The sequence below is a fragment of the Prunus dulcis genome, chromosome 2 (assembly GCF_902201215.1).
Source record: "Prunus dulcis chromosome 2, ALMONDv2, whole genome shotgun sequence".
In the NCBI taxonomy this organism is placed as follows: Eukaryota; Viridiplantae; Streptophyta; class Magnoliopsida; order Rosales; family Rosaceae; genus Prunus; species Prunus dulcis.
The window spans coordinates 3,759,751-3,780,609 of NC_047651.1; the positions used below are offsets into that span (position 1 = coordinate 3,759,751).

General features: G+C 36.9%; 2 protein-coding genes across 2 annotated transcripts; both read left to right on the forward strand.

The window, feature by feature from the left end:
- Positions 1–3,747: 3,747 nt before the first annotated feature.
- Positions 3,748–6,599, forward strand: LOC117617757 (aspartyl protease AED3-like). Its single transcript, XM_034347281.1, has 3 exons — positions 3,748–4,442; positions 4,844–5,318; positions 5,844–6,599. Exons 1-3 carry the CDS (start codon positions 3,966–3,968, stop codon positions 6,197–6,199), a joined length of 1,308 nt encoding a protein of 435 aa, XP_034203172.1. The 5' UTR covers positions 3,748–3,965; the 3' UTR covers positions 6,200–6,599.
- Positions 6,600–11,139: 4,540 nt separating this feature from the next.
- LOC117617103 (U-box domain-containing protein 11) lies at positions 11,140–12,448 on the forward strand. Its single transcript, XM_034346360.1, has one exon. The coding sequence runs from the start codon at positions 11,331–11,333 to the stop codon at positions 12,288–12,290; it is 960 nt and encodes a 319-aa protein (XP_034202251.1). The 5' UTR covers positions 11,140–11,330; the 3' UTR covers positions 12,291–12,448.
- The last annotated feature ends 8,411 nt before the right edge of the window (positions 12,449–20,859 follow it).

A 20,859-nucleotide genomic window follows, 5' to 3' on the forward strand; every position in this document is an offset into this window, starting at 1 on the left:
TTTTGTTCGAGCACAATTTTTTATTTATTTAAGAAACTACAATTAGAGAGATATATGTATAAACAAAAATTGAATGTGAATAGAAGGAAAAAAGGCTGAAAAGGACATTTAAAAAGAGCACCATAATGAAGTGAAGTGACATGAAGAAAGAAGAAGAAAAGAGAAAAACAATAAACGAAACCAAATGAAGTGAAGTGACATGAAGAAAAAAAAAACAAAATAGAGAAAAGTATTAAACAAAAAGAAAAAGCAAAAACATGATCTGCAAAGAAATAATCAAATAATCACATACCGTATCAAAAATCAAAAAATCAATTGACATCTCCAGCATCTTACGTTAAATTTGACAGCAGAGGTTTCAGATGCTTTTTCACATAAATGTAGCATTTCCGTTGTAGTAAATTTCGGCTAGGTTTTTTACCCGTTAAATGTGCCACATAAGATTTAGTTTTTTTTTTTTGATTTATGGGAAATGGGGTCCCGAATTTGTGATATCCTTCTTATTATTAAAATGCTCTTATGCTTTTACGAGTATTTGTTTTTACACTCGAAGTCCTAAATATCTCTTTTGAATGCGTTACCAAACTGCATTATTCGAAGAGTTATTTTGGCGTTTGAGCATGATGACAAGTCTAGTCAATAAGAAACCTCGGCCACAAGTTAGAATTTGGAATCGTAGAGATAAAAACAGGATGAACCCATACCCCAAGTTAGAATTTGGATTGGGTTTGATAAGGAAATAGACAAAAAAAATCACATGCAATTGCCTTACATGAATGTTATATATGAGCAAATAGACAAAAATCAAACATTTATTGGTTGACTCTTATCATAGCTGAGCTTGAGCTTGACTACACATTAATGTGAAATGTTTTTATTTTATATTTTTTTAAATATCCCTGGCAAGTCTGAGAATTTAATGTGAATGGGGGGCGAAAAAAGGAAATCAGCAATGTGACAGAAACTCCCGTCACCCAAACATGCCATAAAGCTTTCTTGCTTTTCACCTTTCCCATTATAGAATGGGAAAATTCTGACAGAAATAAAAAATACTATAATGGGAAACTAGGATAAACGGCTATTTTTCCTGTAAATTATATAGAACTGAGGAATCTATCATTCACTCTCATATTCCTAACAATTCGATCTAAGATACCGTTACATAAAGTCAAGTGTTCTTGACTCACTTTTGAGGATCTTCTCGTTATTTCACGTCATATTCTTTATAAAAAGTGATTCTAAACGTCAATAAAAAAGCATGGAACGAGCTTTTAAACTCAAATATTTTTTATGTTTAAACACTCACAAGTATGAAAATATCCGAATTTATTATATCACTAGACGAAAAACTAGTCAATTAACTATATGTATGCAAGTGTAAATTATCGTTCTAAGTCTGTGCCATTAGACCTTAAACTCAATGATATACAGTCCAATAGAAAAATTGGCATCCCATGCTAACAGGCATATACATTTGCCAATATAAAGTGGGTTACTTAGAAAATCTAGATTTGAATTAAAATAATATGGCCCTACACATTATTTTACCCTTTGTCAACATCATGGAATTTTACATAGCGTAAAGCTGACAGATCTTAATCTGGCTTAGCAACTTGGGCATTACAGTAAACTAGTATTTAATCACGCTTACTGGGGGATGGGGTAGATTCCTTTAGATTCCACAGCATGTTCCTAGTGGAAGCTTTGCCACACTAGTTAATATAATAATACTAGTATTGTGTTGTGTGTGTGAGTTTAATCTGCTATCGCCCCTTTCAATAGGAAAGGACATCAAAAAAAAAAAAAAAAAAAAAAAAAAAAAAAAAAAAAAAAAAAAAAAAAAAAAAAAAATACTAGTATTATTGGAAAGGACCCTCTGATCTGCACCAATACTATATATACACGTGGTTGTGACCCCGATCGTCCAGATACCTAGTTTTTTATTTTTTTATTTTTTGGGTCAGAAAATACCTTGTTATAGTCTCATTCTAGATACTCTTCATTTCTGTAAATTACACATATGTATAAAAATAATTAATCGAAAACATTAAAATAAAAAAAACTTATACATATATATACTGATATTTTACATAAATATAGAAGTTCTTACTTATAAGGAAAGGAGGAAAGTATTTTTGTTTGTGATATTTGTGTTTCAATTCAAGAAAGTACTCAAAAATAATATTTGTCATGTTGAAGAAGCACATCTTGTGTGTGCCAGAGGACATCCAGATTTGCGTGCTCATTCTTCAAATCTTCAGATCTCGTGTGATGTTATTTTAAGAGACAACACGTGACCGAAGACATAATAATATATTAAGAAAACATTTTTCATCAAATGACAAAGCAATTGATTTAGTATTCTGTCGGTGTGTTTTTGTTTTTGTGACCCACTCCATTTTGTAGCTCATGATCAAAACCATTTAGTTTGTAAGCATCAACTCGATGATATCTTCGGATTTGAACATTTGATTTCTTCCAACAATGTAAAGTAGACGAGTACAACTAATTATCCATATCTCTAAGTTGTGTTTAACAAAGACATGACGCTCATGAGAGTGTATTAGTCAACCCTCCACTACACCTAAAACTTACCATCCTTCCCTACCAATTGTAGTAATTCAAATTATAATAATTAACCCCCTTAGTGCATGAGAAAGACTTTCCCGATTAATAACGTTATGATATGCATTATGTTGTATAGCATTATCGACATAGAATAATATAATAATATTATTATCCTCATTACAATTAAATTCTTCTGCTAGTGCACACCGTATCGAAATATCACCTATAAATGTGTAGTGTTTTTATTACTTACTATATAAAGCTATATTTCGGGCTCCAAAGCACGTTGGGGTCAGAATTCAGCTCATCACACTAGACTAGACATAATGAAAGTGACTCTTTGTGGCGTGCACCAAAATCCAATGGGGTTGTGGCCATGCCACAAAAGTGAAATAAATAATTATGCAATGTATAGTACGGTCGTTGGCATTGGAAAAGATAGCATCAAGATACATTATTAACCGTGAGTGTCAAATAGCATGAGGAAGGGTTTCTATATAAGCAGAGGTAGGACAACTCCGGTAGGCAGGCTTTGTGTCGACTCAGCAATTTACACTTGTATTTGTCCGATCAATCGTTATAAAATACCGACTTAGACATCGAAGACTCTTTGTTACTATATTCTTAAGAGTTCTTCAGCTCGTGTACTTTTTTTTTATATCTCAAGCTGGGTGGTTCGTGAGCAATCTTTTGTAAACACTAATGTAAATTTGTGGCTATTAGAGTAGTAGGAAAGGGTCACTGTTTTGGTGCCGTGGCATTGAAATGATATCCGTGACTTTTGGCCTTTTTTTGGTAGTGCAATCATCCAAAATGGTCCTTATACTTGTTTGGGAACAATTGCCACTTTCATTATTGTTTTACCAATATCTGTAGGATTTTCTGAATGGGTTGGGTGTGATTAGTATCTAAGCACTTCCTTGAACATCACACAAATTCCTCAAAATTTAACCACACATATATAAGATATAATTCTCTCAGTCTCTCTAACCAAATGGGATAAAATTAGAGCAGGGAGAAGTAAGAGCAGAGTAAAAGATTTGAATATCAGAACAAAGACATAAGAGGAGGGCCAGGCTACAAAAGAAAATGGAGTACAGTCTGTTCTACCAAACTACTCCACTAACCCATTCTACATTACAATATGTATGCCATCCGCTAGACATACCATGACTTATCTCCCCTTTCCTCCATTCTAGCAACTCAAAACTCTCTCTCTCTCTCTCTCTCTCTCTCTCTCTCTCTCTCCTTTTCGAAGGAAAAAATATCCTTTCCTATAAAATAAAATTTTAAAATGAAATAGAAAAAGGAAAACCCACAAAAGAACTGTGCCAAACTATATATATATATACTCTCTCCTACACACTAAATCATCACACACTTCTACTCTCACAGCCATGGCAACCCTATCCTTTGTTGCCTTCTCACTATGCCTCCTCTTCTTCTCCTTAGCCCAAGGCCTCAGCAACAATCCCCAGTGTAGTGAGGCCAAAGACCAGGGCTCTAACCTCCAAGTCTTCCATGTCTACAGCCCATGCTCTCCTTTCAGACCCACCAAGCCAATGTCATGGGAGGAGAGTGTGCTCCAAATGCAGGCCAAGGACCAGGCCAGGCTCCAGTTCTTGTCCAGCCTCGTGGCCAGGAAATCGGTTGTTCCGATTGCCTCCGGCAGGCAGATAATTCAGAGCCCTACGTACATTGTGAGGGCCAAGATTGGCACCCCACCTCAGACCTTGCTCTTGGCTGTCGATACTAGCAATGATGCTGCTTGGGTCCCATGTAACGGCTGCGTTGGCTGCGGCTTCAATGTCTTTAATTCTGCCAAATCCACAACCTACAAGACCCTCGGTTGCCAAACTGCTCAGTGCAAGCAGGTAAATCATATTTTGTTATTTTCTAATTACTTTAAATTAAAGAACCTTCTCTTTAAACTGTAAGTAGACACTTTGACATGTTATGTTTAACAATTAAAATGTAAATATGGACCGTTCATCAAGTGACAATTTATTTCAATATGCGACTTATAGTGATAGCTAGACAAAGTAACATCTTAAATATGTGTCAAGTTTTCCTTTTTAGGTATAGTTCAGCTAAGCATATCTAGTATCTATTTTAATTATGCTTCAGAGAAACTAGATCTATCACACGGTTTAATAATGAATCAGATCTCTTAAAGTAGATCCTCTTTTATAAATCTATTTTAATGGGTTAATAATATGTCTACTTTATCAAAATGGGGCAAAATGATACACTAACATGCATGTGAACTCTTCAGGTACCCAACCCCACCTGCTTAGGGAGCACCTGCAGCTTCAACACCAGCTACGGCAGCTCCACCCTAGCCGCAAACCTCTCACAAGAAACCTTCACCCTAGCCACCGACGCCATCCCCGGGTACACCTTTGGTTGCCTCCAGAAGACCACTGGCAGCTCCGTGCCGCCGCAGGGTCTTCTGGGCCTGGGCCGGGGCCCATTATCCCTTCTATCTCAGACCCAAAACCTCTACCAATCTACATTCTCATACTGCCTACCTAGCTTCAAGTCCCTAAACTTTTCTGGGTCATTGAGGCTTGGACCCGTTGGGCAACCCAAGAGGATCAAGTACACCCCACTGCTCAAGAACCCTAGAAGATCATCACTCTACTATGTGAACTTAAATGCAATTAGGGTTGGTAGGAGAATTGTGGATATCCCTCCTGCTGCCTTGGCTTTCAATCCCACAACCGGTGCAGGGACCATCATTGATTCAGGTAACACTTTAAATTTTGTTCTTATAAGAATTTTGGTCATGAATGCTATTTTGGACCATTGCTGAGAATGTGGTCTAGTCACGGAGTTGATATTTAAATGTACATTTTCTGTGATCATGTGACTAGCCCACATGTCTACAGGACCCCTCTTGGACTTGGATTTGGTTTTAACCCTAGAGACAAAACTTCCCTTGCTCAAATTATAATTGTCCTATTGTTATGCCGTGTCTCTCGGTTGGTTTCATTTTTGTGAAAATTTGATTGGCCTAGTTAATGTATTTTAATGTTATAAGTTAGACATGTTTAACTTTTTAAAGTGGCCATACATGATTAGAAACACTTTTAAGTCAAAAAGCTTGTGACTTAATCATGCATTTGCCACTGATTAGTTATAATAGTATAGACCCAAATTTCGAGATCCCTATGTGAACATGATTTTTTCTTTATAGTCGAGTGCTAAAGCATTTATCTCACTTTTGTAATACAAACTTTTTAAACTAAAGTTTCTTTTTTCTCTCTAATCAGGCACCGTATTCACCCGGCTAGTGGAACCGGCCTACGTAGCAGTACGAAACGAGTTCCGCAGGCGGGTCGGTAAATACCCATTTCAAACCCTAGGCGGGTTCGACACCTGCTATTCCGTGCCCTTTGTTGTACCTACCATAACGTTCATGTTCTCAGGCATGAACGTGACACTGCCTGAAGACAACATTGTAATCCACAGCACAGCTGGGAGCATCACATGTCTAGCCATGGCAGCGGCACCAGACAACGTGAACTCTGTGCTCAATGTGATTGCCAATATGCAGCAGCAGAACCACAGGGTGCTCATTGATGTGCCCAATTCAAGGCTTGGGGTGGCCCGTGAGCGCTGCACTTGAATCTTTTGTTTGGTTCCCAAGTCCCATGACCATGTTTGGTAAACTAGGGTTAGCTTAGTACCTGTACTATTTTGTTGTTTTAACTTTGGATTGGGGTTGTGGCTTTGTTGGGGTATTTTGGCCTATATGTCAGAGTTTTAAATTAATTGCTGACTGACTGTGAAGGTCTTCTCTAAAAGTGATCTGTAGCAGAAGTCCAGATTTCAAGTGATTTGTAGCTTTGTACCGACATATATCACGAGAAAGGGATCTGTAGCTTTGTGTCCTTTCTCATTTGTGATTGAGATTTGTTAGATAGGCGGTCGTACAATGTCACGGGTTATTTTGCAAAAGGCTTGCAAGAACCCTGTATCCAAGGGTTTTGATTTCAATAAATTTCAGTAATAATTTTTCTGTTGTTTGAGCTTTTGATTAAATAGTTCAGATTTGCTTATAAGGAAACTATTTTGCTTCACTTTTTTTGATATAAAAATCTTACATGGAAAAGGAGTCCAATCATTAACATATCTAATCCGATTCAGGACTCATTTCACTACATATATATACTCTCACTTAAGCTGACTACAAAGGACTTAATTGTTTTTGCATCACTCTACATTTTACATGTTTCAATTGCTATATGTATAGATAGGGCAGGTCAAAAAACCCATAATTAAGTAAGGCGTTGACTAACCACTCTTAGAGACAAGTTGGTTCTAGCTGATGCATTCCTTAGGTTGGAAAAAGCCCGTAATTAAGTAGGGCGTTGACTAACCACTCTCAGAGACAAGTTGGTTAGAGCTGACCTATTCCTTAGGTTGGAAAAAGTCTGTAATTAAGTAGGGCGTTGACTAACCACTCTCAAAGACAAGTTAGTCCGAGCTGACTCATTTTACAGGCTTAACAATGAGTAATCTCCTTAGCTAGGTAAGTTGATACATTAGATATTACGCAAAGCTTTAGCCCGTTGGAGTTTCCAATAGGGTTTCCACCTAGGGATCTAGGCTAGCATAGGTCAATGCTATAAACTAATAGAGTGCGTAGGAGATGATATAACACTATAGATTTAACATGGTTGTACCGTTATATTAAGTGCCAGTTTGGCATTACTTATTTGAGGTGATAAGTGATTTTTAAAAAAAATTGAGAAGCCCAGCCCGTTTAGTAAACTATGAAAAAATCACTTATTGTTAAAAATTGCCGTAAGAGAAAGCTATAAGGAAAAGCAGCTAATGAAGTGTTTTCATTTTCTGATTATGTAGGAATCGGTTTTGAAGAGGCGCTGTGTTTAATGATTATGCGGCAATCATTTTCTGATTATGCGGCAATCATTTTCTGATTATACGAGGAATCAGTACCAACAACACTTTTAACAAAAAGTTTACCAAACGCCAAACTGCTTTCTCTCAAAGCTGATTTCTCTTACAGCAACTCTAACTGCAAATTATTTTAACAGCACAGCAATGCCAAACAGGCCCTAAGTTTGTAAAGAATGATTTAAAGGAGATGGATGTTGTTTCAAAAAAGAAGACAATTTGTAAAACAACAGTATACATGTTAATAATTTGTTTTCTGAAATTTTAGGCCACAAATTCCATGGTACAAACAAAGCATGTTTCTCTCCAGCTCCGGCCCAGATGCATTGTGTCGTCTTGTTTTGCTACTTCACTCCTGGAAGGCTGAAACCTCAACTCAACTTCTAACAACGTCAGCCCATTTCATTACCCAATAGATTAGGGCCCCCGTCGTCCCATTTCTTATATAAGTCGCTGTCCCGCGTTTGGTGATTTCGGCTCCTTAAAAACACTTCCAAACGTAGAGGTGGTTGAAGTAACAACCTCCATCCAAATACATATATAATAAGGAAAATTTATAGGAAATGAGCTATTTCTCATTGATACCTATTTAGATTTATTTGCAAATATATATCAAATTAGTATCCAACCTTCAAAATTTTGCATATTACCTTAATTGAAGGAAAACATACAATAAACCCGCCGACCTGTTTCATTTAAACTCGTGCTTTTAACGTTTTCGTGCCGTGTAGGGCCAGTCCATTTAATTTATCGGGTCGGGTCGTGCCGTGCTAGCCCATTTAGTAAAATCATTGATCCCGGCCAGGCCCAAAGCTCATGTCCACATTGAAACGGGCCGGGCTGGGTCAGGCTTGTGCCCATGCTCGTGCTCGTGCCATACTTGGGCCCAAGAATCAACTCATTTAATTTGAATTTTTTTCACTTAATTTTTTTTTCCCACTAGATAATTCAAATTATAAACATTAAAAATATAATTAAATGCAAGAAATGATGAACTATTTGAAAACATTAATCAATCAAACATCCAAACAATATGAAAATGGCGGAGGGCAAAAAGTATCCAACTCCACAAAGTCCACTTCAAATTTTCATCTTTAAACAACTTATTATTTTATATGTGAAGAAATGTCTTGCTTTGATTATAAAAGAAGTGCATATGTCATATGTACTGATTAAATATCAAGTCCAATATTGTTTAATTAATTTGAAGTTGATATGTTTATGATTATATAAATAATAAAAAAAACCATATAAACAATGACATTATATGTCAAATTATTACATTTGCTTGAAGCGGGCTTGGACTCGTGGCGGGCTTGGACTCGTGCCGTGCTTGAAGTGGGCTCAAGCCAAGCCCAGCTCATGTCGGGTCATGGACCGGCCTAGTTCATTAGACCTCATTTTTTGATCCTTGCCTGGCCCAAGTTTTCGTATCGTGCCGAACACGGCCCATTAATATTCGTACTCGTGCCGTGCCGTGCCTCATTTAAAAAGACTGAGCGCGTGATGTACTGGGCCGACCCGTTCCATTTGACACTTCTAGTTGTCAACCATATGACATTTCAAAGAAAATACATGTGTAATTTTTTTTTTCTTGTTAAATTATGATTACATACAAAGGCAAATTAAGAGCCTCATTTTAATTTTTGGCCTTGAACTACTCAAAAGACATGCCCAGCCTGAAGGGATGCAACGAGAGGAGAGTGGATAAGAGAAAAAGAGAAAGGAAGAGAGGAGAAGGAGGTAGGGAATGCATCAACTGTAACTCTTAGTTTTACTATCATAGACTACCACGCGAAAAAATTTTATATTACTCATGATTGTTACTATCATATGATCACATCAAAATAGTAAGAGCAGTGTGCAAAAGTAGCCCGCCGTGAGAACACTTGTAAATAAAGTAGTCCGGCGTAACGTACAGGTTACGCGGTGATCCCAACTGCATACCCTGATGAGGAATATTTCAGAGAGTATCTATAAACAGCAAACACTGACGTAACACTCACCCCCCTTCGTTTGACCGAATCCCCTCCAAACAATAAACATATACTCCTCATCTTATCCTTGAGAGACAACACAACACAATGTTTTATTCCTTAAAGCGCCAGCCTACATTTCTACAAGGTGGTTGCCTTGTCATCATCACCATTAAATAAAATAAATTATTTCTCCTAAACCTACACGTATTTTCAGGATTCATTTATAGCCATTCGATTCCAATCGTATGTTTCATATCTACCAAACCAAACCAACAGCAATCTGCTCAATTGGCCGGCTGTCCCCGGATCTTTTACGGCTGAGTGCGGATTGAAACCAGCCATTCCCATTCCCGATTCCGCACTATCATTAAATTTATATATTAGGTCATCATCTTTTGAAAATTTGTATACATTTCCCCACTATGTAAACACTTAATATTCCTCCTATCACAGAGTTCAACACTTCTTTAGTGGTTAGATTGTTTGCTGGTAGACACGTCTATTAGGAGAGATATTTTTATAATGGGAATAACATTTTTTGTTATTTCTAAATCAATAATGCAATGATACGTAAAATAACTTTTATACATATCATTACATTATTTGTCGAGAATAATAAAAAAAATATTATTTTTTAATTGAAACAAATTAAATTTTAAGTATTCAGTTGTTTTTAATTTAAATTAAATTCAAGTTCCGTGTTAAACCAAATTATTAATGAATCTGGCATTTATTACATTAATTCTCTCAAATTTCTATACATTGTATTTTCAAAGAAACAAAAACAATAATGTCATATTTCTTAAAAACAAATACAATAACTGATACTTTAACTAATCGAGGACATAAATGTCAACAACCTTTGTATGTAGTTTTGTAATTTCCTTGAGGAGTGATCGCTATCTTCCATCTTGCATTCTTCATTCATTTTTGGTCACGTGTATTTCACTTACACATAAATTTATATATTGGTGTGAAACAAAAAGGGTCCTTGTGGAAAAGGTTCGACGTCTCTTGTTTCTCACTCATGTACTTTTCTTTATGTTCCCCATACAATTAATGGAGCTGCGGATCACATTGCATGATTTAGTCTTCGGTAATGGGGGCTTTCATTTTGGTTGGATTATGGCCCTCCTTGGCTGATAGATTGTCGTAGAGATGATTGTCCTTATTTGTGCATTTAATTTTGACTCTTCTATTAGTCTGCAATTTGTACGGTATTTTTTGCTACCTTGGAGTTTTATTCTATGTGTTTTTCACGAGAAGGTTTTAACGATGCAACTATTGACGGTCAATTACTTTATATTGATTTCCTGATATTAATGAAATCTTTGTGTCTAAAAAAATCTATATATTCAATGTAAAATACTAAAATATTGTTTGTAAATAGAATAAAGAATTTTTAAATATATTAAATATATAAATTTATGTGTGATTAAAATATACATGACACAAAATAAAGACAAAAAGGAGAAGTCATGAGGGGAAGCTAGCTAGTAGCTAGCATTTCTTAATTTTATTTCATTCTGATTGTACGGACATATCTTTGTAATTTCCTTACTTGTTGAAAAATTAAAAATTGTTGGAAATATTTTATTGTATTTGCGGGAGAGAAGTATATAAATACAAGTTTTTATTTTTTGGTCTCGAAAGTGTATAAATACAAGTTGGACATGCGATATGCTAATTTTTCAGCTGCCATTTCGTTTTCAAACTCAACAAACCCACCGCCACCTTCCCCATCCATTTTCTTCAACTTGATAGCTATTAACATCAATCAACTCAAATCTTCTTCTTATCCCTTCCCTATTCCAACCCAAAATTCCCAAATTCCCAACAAATCCAGACGTACAACAAATGGAAGTGAAGCTCCGAACGTCTCGCTCCTTGGTCTCCAAGCTCAGCTCAGTCTCGTCCCAAACCCGCTCCGATGCCTTGAAAGAGCTTCGGCTCATCACCAAGCTCGACCCCGACAGCCGCCCCCTCGTAGCCGAAGCCGGAGCCATCCCCTACCTCTCCGAAACCCTCTTCGACTCTTCCCCTTCCCTCCAAGACGACGCTGCTGCGACCCTCCTTAACCTCTCCATCTCCTGCCGCCACTCCCTCATCTCCACGCGCGGCCTCCTTGACGCGATCTCCCACGTCCTCCGCCACCACGCCTCCCCCTCCTCCTCCGCCTTCGCCGTCCAGTCCTCCGCCGCCACCCTCCACAGCCTCCTCGTCGTTGACGACTACCGCCCCATCATCGGCGCCAAGCGCGACATCGCCTACTCTCTCATCGACATCGTCAAGAGCCTCAACTCACCTCCGCGGTCGGTGAAGGACGCGCTGAAGGCGCTCTTCGGGATCTCCCTCTACGCGCTCAACCGCGGCGCGTTGGTGGAGCTCGGGGCGGTTCCCGCGCTTTTCACGCTGGTGGTGAAGGACGGGCGCGTGGGGATCGTGGAGGACTCGACGGCCGTGATCGCGCAGGTGGCGGGGTGCGAGGAGAGCGAGGATGAGTTCCGGAGGGTTTCAGGGGTTAGGGTTCTAGCGGACCTGCTGGATCCGTCGACGGGGACGAGCCTGAGGAGCAGGGAGAACGCGGTATCGGCGCTGCTGAATCTGGCGAGGTGCTGCAGCGAGAGGGCAGTGAGGGAGGTGAGAGAGGAGGGGATGGGGGTGGTCGATGGGGTTGCTGACGTGGCGGAGAATGGTGGGGCCAAGGGGAAGAGCAAGGCGGTGGCGCTGCTGAAGGTGATTGATGGCGGGAGTGGAAGCATTGCTAGCGTTTTCAGAGATAAAAGGTTTGATTGTTTGCTAAATCAATCGTCGTGAATTGGGTTCTGTTTAGATTAGATGATGATCATGTAGATATCGTTGTTTTACGAGCTTAAAGTTACATAGGAAATGCTTTTGCATTCATTTTTGGTCTCAGAATTCTTATTCACCAGGCTCTAATGGGTTTGCCAATCCATTTTTCTTTTTACAACAAATTTCAAGATTGTGATAAGGGAGAGAGAGAAGAAATGGGCCTCGAGTTTTATATGTTGGAAACTTGAATTTTCAACCAAATTCTATCGTAATTTTGGAAGCAAGCAAACAAGCAAGATCATCAATGAAGAATTTCTTTTGATGATTCTAATTGTTATGACCGGCGCTAATTGAGGATTCTCATGCGCATTAAAAAGAAATTAACAAGGGGCTTGTATGGTTCAAGTAGTTAAAAGTATTTACTCTATGTTTGAAGTCCTAGATTAGAATTCCCCTCTCCACTTCTGCATATTAAAATGTGAATATTCAATCCAAAACAAAGTGATAAGTGAGAAATGCCTAAGTATCTTTTAAGCACTATTGGAAGGTTTTCATCTTCTATGTAGGATACTCTCAATATATTCTGAGTTCTTAGGGGATTTGAGATCAATGTATAGATATTTATATCAATAAGTTAAGAATTGGTTACATATTTATAATTTCGGGCGTTGGATTGCATTCATTAGATGTACTGGTAGATTTAATATGCAACAGATTTGCAATCCAACGACCGAGATTGAGATATTTAGTTATATACCCATTTTTAGCAATAGTGATATAGATAAACCATATGCCATTTAATTTCTATAAACAAAAAAACAAAAACAAAAAAAAAACTCAAAAAATGACAGCCGACACTATTGAATTTAATTTTCATTATTAAATTACTTTGATACCCTATAGAGTGTTTTGGGTTTTAAAAAAAAAAAAGATATTTTGGGGTTGGACTTGTTTTAATAATCGATGGCAATTTTGTAATTTATAGGAATTTCAAAGTTTCTTTGTTATGTTGTAAATAGGTTTTTGGTGTGTTTCTAAAATTAGGATTTATTTATTTATTATTATTTGGGCCCATTTATTGGGTATAATAGTGAATCTTCCTTAAAAATAAAGATTTTCTATTTAAACTTTGCACTTCTCTTTGTTCACCCCAATACTTAAATCATTAAGCTGTAAGTTTTATTAGTGTAAAAAGACAAAAAAAGGCCATCCAACTTAATACTTAACCCTACCTAATGCATCATCTATACACACACCGCACACATCTCACAACTCTTCATATTAAGTTTTAGAATGACCTATGCAAGAAGCACAATTTGCCTTACAAGCGTTTGTCCTTCTGGGATGCCAATGTAACCACTATTAGGCTTCTAAGGTCTGCTGCCCAGAAGGCTTGGATTCCAATCCCGAAGAACTTGGCATGGGAAGCTGTTAATACCCATGGCTGGGATTTGTTGACGCTCATCAAGATATTGCCCCAACATTACCTTTATCTGTTTATAAGTTGGGGCATCTAGGATGGAGATAAATTTTTCAGTAGGTTTTTCAATTGCTATTTGATTTTTTTTTTTGGTACTCCCTTCGACAGTATTTGATTTATATATATTTCTCTGCTTAGACCTCCATAACAAACTACAATTTTTCATATGATTTAATCACATGATAAAAACTTGTGAAAACAACAAAATCTCATGTATACTACAAATATTGTTTAATAATTTAAGTATTGGGGTAAACAAAGAAAATTGTGGGGTTTAAATAGGAAATCTCTTTTATTTCTTATTTTTTCAGCTTGGGGTGTATTTAAGGGTAGTTTGAGAAGATAGTGAGGTTTTCTTAGAAATTGTGAAAATTTAAACTAAAAGTTGGGGTGAACTTAGAACATCAAGTGAACTAAGAGAAGTGTGAGGTTTAAATAGAAAATCTCTAAAAATATATAACCAATTCTTAATATAAAATATTTATATCGGAGAATATCCATATAGATATTACCTTGAGATGGGTTTGGTGTTTTTAAGTAAATTGTAGTATTGTAATAAGGGGGCCTATCATTGAAGACCCAAAAACATTTAAAGAAATTCTTCAAGGGAAAGTGGGCTGCACTTCAAATTAGGGTCATGCATGAAGTTGATGTCATTGAGGATAGGCTTTTTTTCCCCCTCATGTTCATGATTTATATGCATTGACTTCAGGACAGAGGTTTTCATTAACATAAATTTATAAGCTGTCAAGGTTGGTGAAACTTATAGATTGAATTAATATATTTCAACTTCAATTCTGGTCTAATTAATTCGTATTTTCATGGACTAAATTATGTAAAAACGTTTAAATATTGCAACTGCATCATGTTCATGACAGAAACAAGCATTTTAAAATCACTTTTGCATAGCACTTTGGTGAGAAGCGTCTTCTAGCTTCTTAAATGACCCCAGAGAAGAGTTTATCTCGTTGACAAAAAAAGCAGTTCACGTGTGAAATGAAGCCAAAGAAAAGTTTATGCCCAAAGAAACTAAAAAGACGGAAAATGGATGCTAAAAATCTTATCAAATATAAGAATAATTCAAAAGTGTACAAATACAATGCACTAAGAGGAATCTCAGCATTAGTCCATCTTCGTCATCAACATAGTCACTTTGTTGACCATGATGATCGACCTATTAATTGTTATTTTTTGTAAAAGTAGAAGGAGTGGGCGAGCGGTGGGCAATTTATGGGAATAAAATCTTTACAGGTTGCTTTCTAGGAGGACCAACAATATGGTCAAACATTTAATTGATTTTAAAGAAAATGTGTTTTTTTACTAATGATCAAACTTTTAAAAATGTTGCTTTGTTTGTGTATCAAATTCGTTTTTTAAATGCAAAGGGTTTATAGCTTAAGAGGTTAAGAGTATTTACCCATGCATTTGAAGTCTTAGGTTCAATATTCCGTTCTTCCAATATCGTTTATGTTGGCGTGACTTATGACTTTCCTTGCACACCAAGGATTTCCATATTAATTGTAATTGATTTCCCTTTGATTTCGGATTTCCTATCGTAAATAGAATTATGAGTTATTACTATCCTTCACCTTCAAGGTTTTATTGTACTGTAAATATGACCTCTTATAAGGAGAAAAATATACAAAAAATTCCCCCAAATAATATTCTTTCATAGTTTCTCATATTTTAGCATGGTATAAAGCGGCAATCTTGGGATTGTTGCTAAACCTTAGCCAAACACACGCCGATGCTTCCATGGGGGATCACGATGTGATCATCCCCATGGAGGTAGCACCACTGATTCCTTTACCACCCATACCAAGAAACTAGAAGAATTGAAGACCCAGATGACCTAATTTTTGAAGATCCAGAATTAGACCCCCAACCAAGAACCTTGAAGAATTTAGACCCAGATACTAACCAAGACTCAGATCCCGACCCAGACTCAAATCCCGACCCCGATCTTGACTCAGATCCAGACCCAGATATCAACCCAGACTATACCATATGAATTTTTCAATGCACATATTATGACTTCTTGCATAGTGCCCCAGACAAATGGAAAAGATTGCACATATTGTGGCGATCCGAGACACACTCGTGAGACTTGTTTCAAATTGAATGGCTACCCCAATTGGTGGGATGAACTTAAAGATCGAAGACGACATAAACATGCAAGGAGTGGTTTTGGTTATGTATTCCATACTTCAAATACGAGTGATTCCACGAGATGGATCATTGACTCCGACTCAATCGATCATATGACATTTGGTCCTAATGACCAGATGAACTAGTATTGCTAATGCCAATGGAGTTACTTATCTTGTTATATGGGCTAGCACGGTTGCTCTCTCATTCTCTATATCATTTCCTAACACTTTACTTGTTCAATCTCTATCTAATAAGTTGATGTCAGTTGGTCGGGTTACTGAACAATTGAATTATTGTGTACTAATCTATCAGACTTTCTGTTTGCTTCAGGATATTCACACTAAGGAGATTATTGGTCATGGTACTAAAAGATGAAAAGATGAGGGCTATATTATGTAGATTTCTTCAACACATGCATGGTTAACAGTGTGACGCATTCCTCTAATAGCAAACAAAGGCAAATGTGGTTGTGGCACCGTCGTTTGGGACATCCATCCTTTAGTTATATGAACCAGATTTATTCTCAGGTTTCAAAGACTCCGACTTCAAATGTGACACTTGTATTTTGCCCAAGAGTCACCGTGTGCCCTATCCATTGAGTACGAGCAAGTGTACTACTCCGTTTATGTTAATTCACTCTAATGTCTGGAGACCTTCACATATCACTACTCCTTTTGGCATTCTATGGTTTGTCACGTTCGTAGATGATTGTACCCGGATGACATGATTTTATTTCATGAAGAATAAAAAAGAAGTGTTTTCACGGTCTCAATTCTTCACAAACAGATGAAAACTCACTTCAATGCTCAAATACAGATTCTTCGCTCCGACAATAATGGATAATTTGTCAATCATAACTTTCAAATACCACAACAACATGAAATTATCCATGAGACGACTTGTCCTCAGATACCATAACAAAATAGTGTTACTGAATGAAAGAATCGACATCTTCTTGAAATAGCCTGAGTATTTCTAATTGGTGCTCATGTTCCTCTCAATCACTGGGTGTTATTGTCACTGCAGTTCACCTAATCAACCGCATGTTTTCCAATGTCTTGAACTTTAAAACTCCCTTACAATTGCTTGCACAACCTGGGCCATTGCCCTATGTTTTGGTGCTCACACCTGAATCTTTCAATGCGTGGCCTTCGTTCATCTCCACATAAATCATCGCAGCAAATTTGATCTTTGTGCGCTTCGTTGTGTTTTTGTAGGATATTCCACTTATCAGAAAGGCTATTGATGTTATCACCCAACTACACAGCGTACCTATGTCACTTTGGATGTGACCATTTTGGAAGCTGAGATGTTCTTCCATGACCCAACATCCAATTCTACGCTTTAGGGGGATAAGGTGAAGAGCAAAATTAATTCAACCTGGAAGATGGAGGAATTTGTTTCTGCCTAGAAATGATCGATCGTTCCCACCCCGAAAATCGATCTCTTCGGAGTCCTAAAGATTATACTCCTCTCAGCTAGAAAATGATTGATCGTCTAGACCCTGACGATCTATCGCTTTCCACCAATGGAGATATTTCATATTTGGGTCTCGCTCTTGAAGACGATCCAGAACCGCCAGCAGTACCTATTAATCATTTTTTTGAGAATATCCTTGAAGTAAATGCTCATACTACACCTACAAATTTGGTTGATAATTATGTTGGATATAAATTATCTTTCAGGGGAAACCGTGGAAAACTACCAAATCGTTATTCCTCAGAGATTGGCAAAATATCGAAGTATCCAATTGCCAATCATGTATCCACTCAGAGACTACCTGAACCACTCAAGGCTTTTGTGCATCAGTTGTCTGATATCCATATCCCAACCAAGATAACTGAGGCATTGAAAGATCTTAAGTGAGTTCAAGCTATAAAGGAAGAGGTGAAGGATCTCGAAAAGAATCAGACATAGACAATGGAACCTTTACCACAAGGGAAAAGGACCGTTGGTTGTAGATGGATGTTCACTATAAATCACAATGTTGGTGGATATATCGAATGATATAAGGCAAGGCTTGTGACAAAGTGGTACACACAAACCTACGGTATAGACTATGAAGAGACCTTTGCTCCATTAGCAAAGTTAAACACCGTTAGAGTCTTACTGTCTCTTGCATCTAATTTGAATTGGTCATTACAATAGTTTGATGTAAAAAATGCTTTCTTGAGTGGAGAACTCACAAAAGAGGTATACATGGACATTCCAATACATTTTATGTCTTGCCCTAGAAATGTGGCCTAAGAGCCAATACATTTAATGTAATCTCCTTAGAATACATTTCGTATATGATAAATAAAAGGCAAGTTTATTTTGTTATCATTTGCTTTGTGTAAAGAAACAAATGTCCACAATATGCTAAATAAGAGATAAAGTGATTTGAAGAAGATTAGATTTGGGAAGCCCTTAATCTCTAACTATAGTTTCTCAAATGTTCCTAATCATAGGATTATCAAATGAGCATTGATAAACCGTTAAGATTAGCACATACTATGTATGCTCAATTAGGAGGATGGTTAGTCTCAAACCATTTGTGTAGATGAGACTAATACGAGTATGTGGGTGCTCATTTGTGAATAAGTACACTGAATGCGATCAACCGAAGTTCTCGTATGGAGTTTTATCAACATGTCAAATGAGAACTCATAGATGCAATAATGCAAATTAATCCTTAGACCTGAGGCATCATGGCTGTCTTATGATACGTTATTGATCTTTGATAGCTCGCAAAGGCAAGTCGTAAAAGATTTTCCTTATATGTTATTGGGATCTCCTAATTCATTATGGGGGCATGTAAATGTACAATAAGGAATCTCTATCTCTGATAAAGAAGAAGAATGTTTTAAGATATAATTAAGTGAATCTTCGGTCGAAGTACCTGAGCATGATTTAGAAAGTGGTTCGTAATCATGTTCTATTGAATCACATGAGGTTAATCATATTAGGGGTTTGACATAACCAATCCGTACCCTAATAATATGATTTGAAACATTGTATTAGGGAATGACCGTATTGCATTGCAATTCCAACAGAATAGGTTCTTCAACTATTCTAATTAGCTTGGGTAGCCTATATTGCTAGATATCACTCTTGGCTCATGGAAGTCCTAGGATTAATTGTGATCGATCCATATAAAGGATGAATTAAAAAGAAGTTTAAATTCCAGTTGATTAGAAAGAGTTCTAATATTTTCCCACTACCTTGCTAATTAGAACATAATAGATTGCACACCTTAATGGTTTCTTTGAGAAATACATTTGAAATTGTGGAAATAAATTTGATCGATTTGATGCAGATGATTTACTATGTGTAAAAGTGTATTTATGCCTCGATAATAGTTAACGGGAAGCTCAAATGGTTAGGTAACGAGCCCAAGGGCTTAAGACACCTAAATACTATGATTTAAGTGTCATAAGGCCCAAAATTGGAAGCCCAAAGGGTTTGGCCGAAAATGCATAAGTAATTGTGTATGGAAATTGTTTCAACAAACTCATTAACACACAAAGACAATCCAACATCAACCAAATAGGTGAGAGAAAAAAGAGAGTTTTCAAGAGTGAAACACTTTCATCTTTCAAGAGGTTTAGATTGAAATCAAGTCTTGGGGATCTTGCACTAGCATTCTTGAATTCCCAAGATTTTTACCACTCATCTCAAGGTTCCATTGGCACTGGCGAACAGAGGAATTTTTTAGCGGAGGTGCAATTTTGAAAGGCTAAAACCTCTTTGTGGATTGAACATCTAAGGTTTTTTTTATACCTAGATTGACCTTAGGTCCCTTCATGCATTCATATAATTACATTGTAAACTTAAGTAAATAGAGTAATATAAAAATAAATGAAAGTAAAACGACAAAGACATTTACTTAAATGCTGAAAGTGGAAATAAGGTAATATGTACACATGGAATGCACCACCACCAGTTGAGCAGCGATGCAATTTGAAGTACCTACAATAGTTTTTTTGGTGAAGGGAGGTGCAACTGCACCTTCTTACACCTTAATAGGTCCACCATTGTCCATTGTGTGGAGACTTAGGGGCCATATCCTTTTGTGGCTCACAAGAACGAGAAAAATAAAAAAGTAGATCAACAAAGAAAAGTCATCAAGAGAATACCAAAATACAACTTGGTTCATGTTATAGCTTCAAAAGTAATTAGAACTTATCCTTTTCTCTTGTACTTTCACTTTTATGGAAACATATCAATGTTCATGGTTTAAGATACTAGGAAGAATTTTGGTTTTTGAATTTAAACAACCACCATATACTTCCGTTGCGATTAATTTGATTAAATGCACTTTAATATTCAAATGAACTTCTTAGAAATGTGTAAAACTAAAAATTGGTATAAGAGCCATAGGTAATGAACTTGATATGTTTCTAGGGTTTAGAGATGCATATATGGGTTGTAAATTCATTTAAAAGTATAATGGTTATACTTGATTTATTTTGATAGGATTAAATGAAAATCAAATTGGGTGAAAGAGGTTGCTTGGGATTTTAAATTTTCGGATTTATGTTTTGATGATTGACGCTCTCTTTGTACGCATATGTGTATGTATGAACTTAGAGCATCGTTGCATCAAAACCCCATGATTTTATGAGATGGTTAAAATGGAATATGGATTTTTCTAGAAATAGCATGAACATTCATATTAGTTCATATGTATGTTGTTGGTGTCCTTGTAATGAGATCTTTTTGATCCATAAGTTAGGTAACTAATTTTGATGATTGTGCTAGTGGATTTTTCCACCAAGATAGGTCATAAAGATGATGATTGTGGGAGTGATTTTCGTCCCACAAGAATATTTGCTTAAGATTCCTTCGTCTTCTTCGCTTCTCTTTCTCCCTGCAAAACAAATCGGAGTAAAAGGACCACTCCCGGGGGGTGTTGGCCAATGGCCCTCCGATGTCTAAGTTAGTTCGATTGATTCGTAGATAAACAATAGCTAAAAAGAG